The following is a 2917-nucleotide window of genomic DNA, read 5'->3' on the forward strand; positions in this document are numbered from 1 at the left end:
AAACCCTGTCTACACTGGACGCGCCGTTCAAATTAAACCGTAATGTTGTCTGGAGTTAAGATGTGTGGAATTCCAATGGATGACCTTTTGAAATCTGTTGGTTTTTCATTTGTGCAACATCTCGGGCATTTTTGTCTTGCACAGCACAGTTTTACTAATATCTCTTTGAGTTTAGGACCATTGACTCTGATCCTTGTTTCATAATTTTAATGCTTCAAGACATTTCCATTTAAAACTCAAGATCAACAATTGAAGAGCTGTATTTTTTACAATCCACAAGTAATCCATGCAACTTCAGTCCATCAGTTAATGTATTGTGAAGCAAAAGGCTGCGTGTTTAATCCATATTGCTTGCTCCAGTGAAAAAGTGGTCTCATCTGAATCAGGATAGAAATATGGAGAGATCAAGCACTGTTTACAAGCCAGTGTGATTATGGATATTTTGGCCAGAAGCAACCATTTAAAGTTACAAACAAATACAGCTTTTCCCTTCACAAAACAGTTAATGTGAATGACTTGTGGATTGTTTTTATCAGCTGTTTGGACATTCTTTCTGGTGCCACCCAGTCACTGCAGATGATCCATTGGTGAGCAAGTGATGTAATGCAAAATTTTTCCAGAGCTGTTCTTATAATAAACTAAAACTCTTAAAAAGAGAAAAATCTCTATTATTTGTGTGATCTTGTGAAAATTGTGAATGAGTGTAGATGAAACCCTCAGATCCATATCAAGCTTTCTATTGGCTAATGACTCTTTAGAACTCGTTCTCATTTGCTAATGCATAAACTCTACAGGTCCAGAGGAGAATCAAAGGCAAGCAATTAAGCTGAAAGGGGAGGAGCCACCTAAATTCAAAGCTGTACTTAATGGCAAAGACAAGCATTATTGTGGTATCGTTTCAATGCTTGTCAGGATGGGTCTTTTCCATGGTGTGTTAGTGCTGGTTGTGATTGTGGCATTTGATCTGAAGAATGCATGGGGAAGTTTGAGATACAATCAAAGTCCAAGCAGCACAAAGCCGCAATCTGATCAAGTTTCCAGAGGTCCTGCTCTTTCTTCTCAAGGGTTCTGGAACCCTTTGCAAAAGGCTTCTCAGTTTCAGGATCTTGACTCCAGAGGATTTGCACAAGAGCCTCTTGGTCTTCAGGAGAAGCAGGTGTTGCAACGTCCAGTCAAGCCTTTGGACTGGAGGTTTCCCATTGTTCCAGAGGTGCAGAGCGAGGTGGCGGTGGACTTCCAGTTGAGGCAACCTGTGACTCCCAGTAGTGTAGCTATTCAATGCGGTGAGAATCGGGTTCATGTGGAGGTACAGCAGGACTTGTTTAGCAATGGTCAGCTGATCCAGCCATCTGGTCTGACTTTGGGAGGATGTCCTGTTGTCGGTTGGGTCCCTGGCTCCAGGGTGCTCTATTTTGAGTATGAACTGCAGGACTGCAACAGTGTGCTAATGGTAAATCTTACTATATTATGCTGCACACTACTAAAACAAAGGTTCTTTGGTATCAATGGTTCCCTGAACCTCTAACATCCATGGGACAGTTCCGTTCTTTAGTGGAACTGTTCACTCAGGTGAAACAAGTGATTTTATGGTGCGACTTGCTAAGACACCTTTTGGAATTATTTTTGAGAATCCTCTTGGTAATGCATTCAGTCTCTTACAGATGACCGAGGATGAGCTTGTCTACACCTTTGCTCTTACCTACACACCTGACGCCCTCGCTGGCACTCCGATTACTCGTGCAGATGGTGCAGTTGTTGGTGTCCAATGCCACTACCAAAGGTAAGTGACCTTTTGTGACGTGTGGCCTTGCTGCTTGTGGTGGTGTAACTGGAAGACTATTTGTTTGGTTCCTCCTTGAACTGCAGGTTTCATACTGTGAGCGGTAATGCCTTGAGGCCAACTTGGGTCCCTTATGCTTCAACGGAGGTTGGCGAGGAAGTCTTGCTGTTCTCCCTGAAGCTCATGATGGGTTGGTGCAGTTTCTTTAGATCTTCTGAATGAGGCTGTGCCTGAACTGTTCTTCCTCCTCGCAGATGACTGGTCCTATGAGAGGCCCTCACACACTTATTTCCTGGGTGACATTATTAATATTGAGGCGTCTGTGAAGGTGTACAACCACGTCCCACTGCGTGTGTTTGTGGACCACTGTGTGGCCACTCAAGAACCTGATGTGACCACCCTTCCGAGATATTCCTTCATTGAGAATCATGGGTGTGTTCATGTCACCAGATGCTAACCAAATCGCCAGTTGATTGAGCTTGCTCCTTGTAACCACTTGAGAATTAGGGTAAGGTAGATGCTGCAGTTGACATTGAGGGTTTTTTTTAATCATCAGGTGTCTTGTGGATGCTAAGGTCACGACTTCCAGCTCTCGTTTCATGCCTCAAACCCAGAAAGACAAGATCCAGTTCCAGCTGGAGGCCTTCATGTTCCAGGAGCCATCCAGTCCTTCTGTATGTACTGAGTGTTGTATGAATTTGCTTTACTCTTCCGTCTGCTCTGGGTTTGTGATCTCTTACCTGTGGTGTCTCTTGCAGATCTACATAACGTGTATACTGAAGGCCACTCTTGCTTCTGCACCCAGTGATGCCCTCCACAAATCCTGTTCCTTTGCCAATGGGTATGTTCATGCTGCTTAAGAACAAGTTGAAGGTGCCGTGTCTGATTTTTCTCGTTGCAGGTGGTTTGGTGCTGATGGGAGCCACCAGGCTTGTGGTTGCTGTGACTCAACATGTGGTCCTGATGGTGGAATTCCTGCTGCTCCTTTTGGAGGTAGGCTGCTGATTTAAGCTTATTTGACACTCAAGTGCTCCATTTAACTGTCTGCTTTTTCTAGGTGTTCAGTGGGAAGGGAAGGCATCACTCAGTCCTGTAATGGTTCAAGAGCGACCGAAGACTTTAGCTGGTTTTCAATAA

The 2917-nt window shown here is 44.2% G+C and overlaps 1 protein-coding gene across 1 annotated transcript; it reads left to right on the plus strand.

The window, feature by feature from the left end:
- Positions 1 to 913: 913 nt before the first annotated feature.
- Positions 914 to 2917, plus strand: LOC306886786 (zona pellucida sperm-binding protein 3-like; the record flags this gene model as incomplete). The annotated part of the gene is made up of 8 exons (XM_079444091.1): positions 914 to 1450; positions 1662 to 1780; positions 1867 to 1970; positions 2035 to 2212; positions 2337 to 2454; positions 2539 to 2621; positions 2682 to 2773; positions 2838 to 2917. The coding sequence occupies 8 exons, from the start codon at positions 914 to 916 to the stop codon at positions 2915 to 2917; spliced, it is 1311 nt and encodes a 436-aa protein (XP_079300217.1).

The sequence above is a fragment of the Barbus barbus genome (assembly GCF_936440315.1).
Source record: "Barbus barbus genome assembly, chromosome: 20".
NCBI lineage: Eukaryota > Metazoa > Chordata > Actinopteri > Cypriniformes > Cyprinidae > Barbus > Barbus barbus.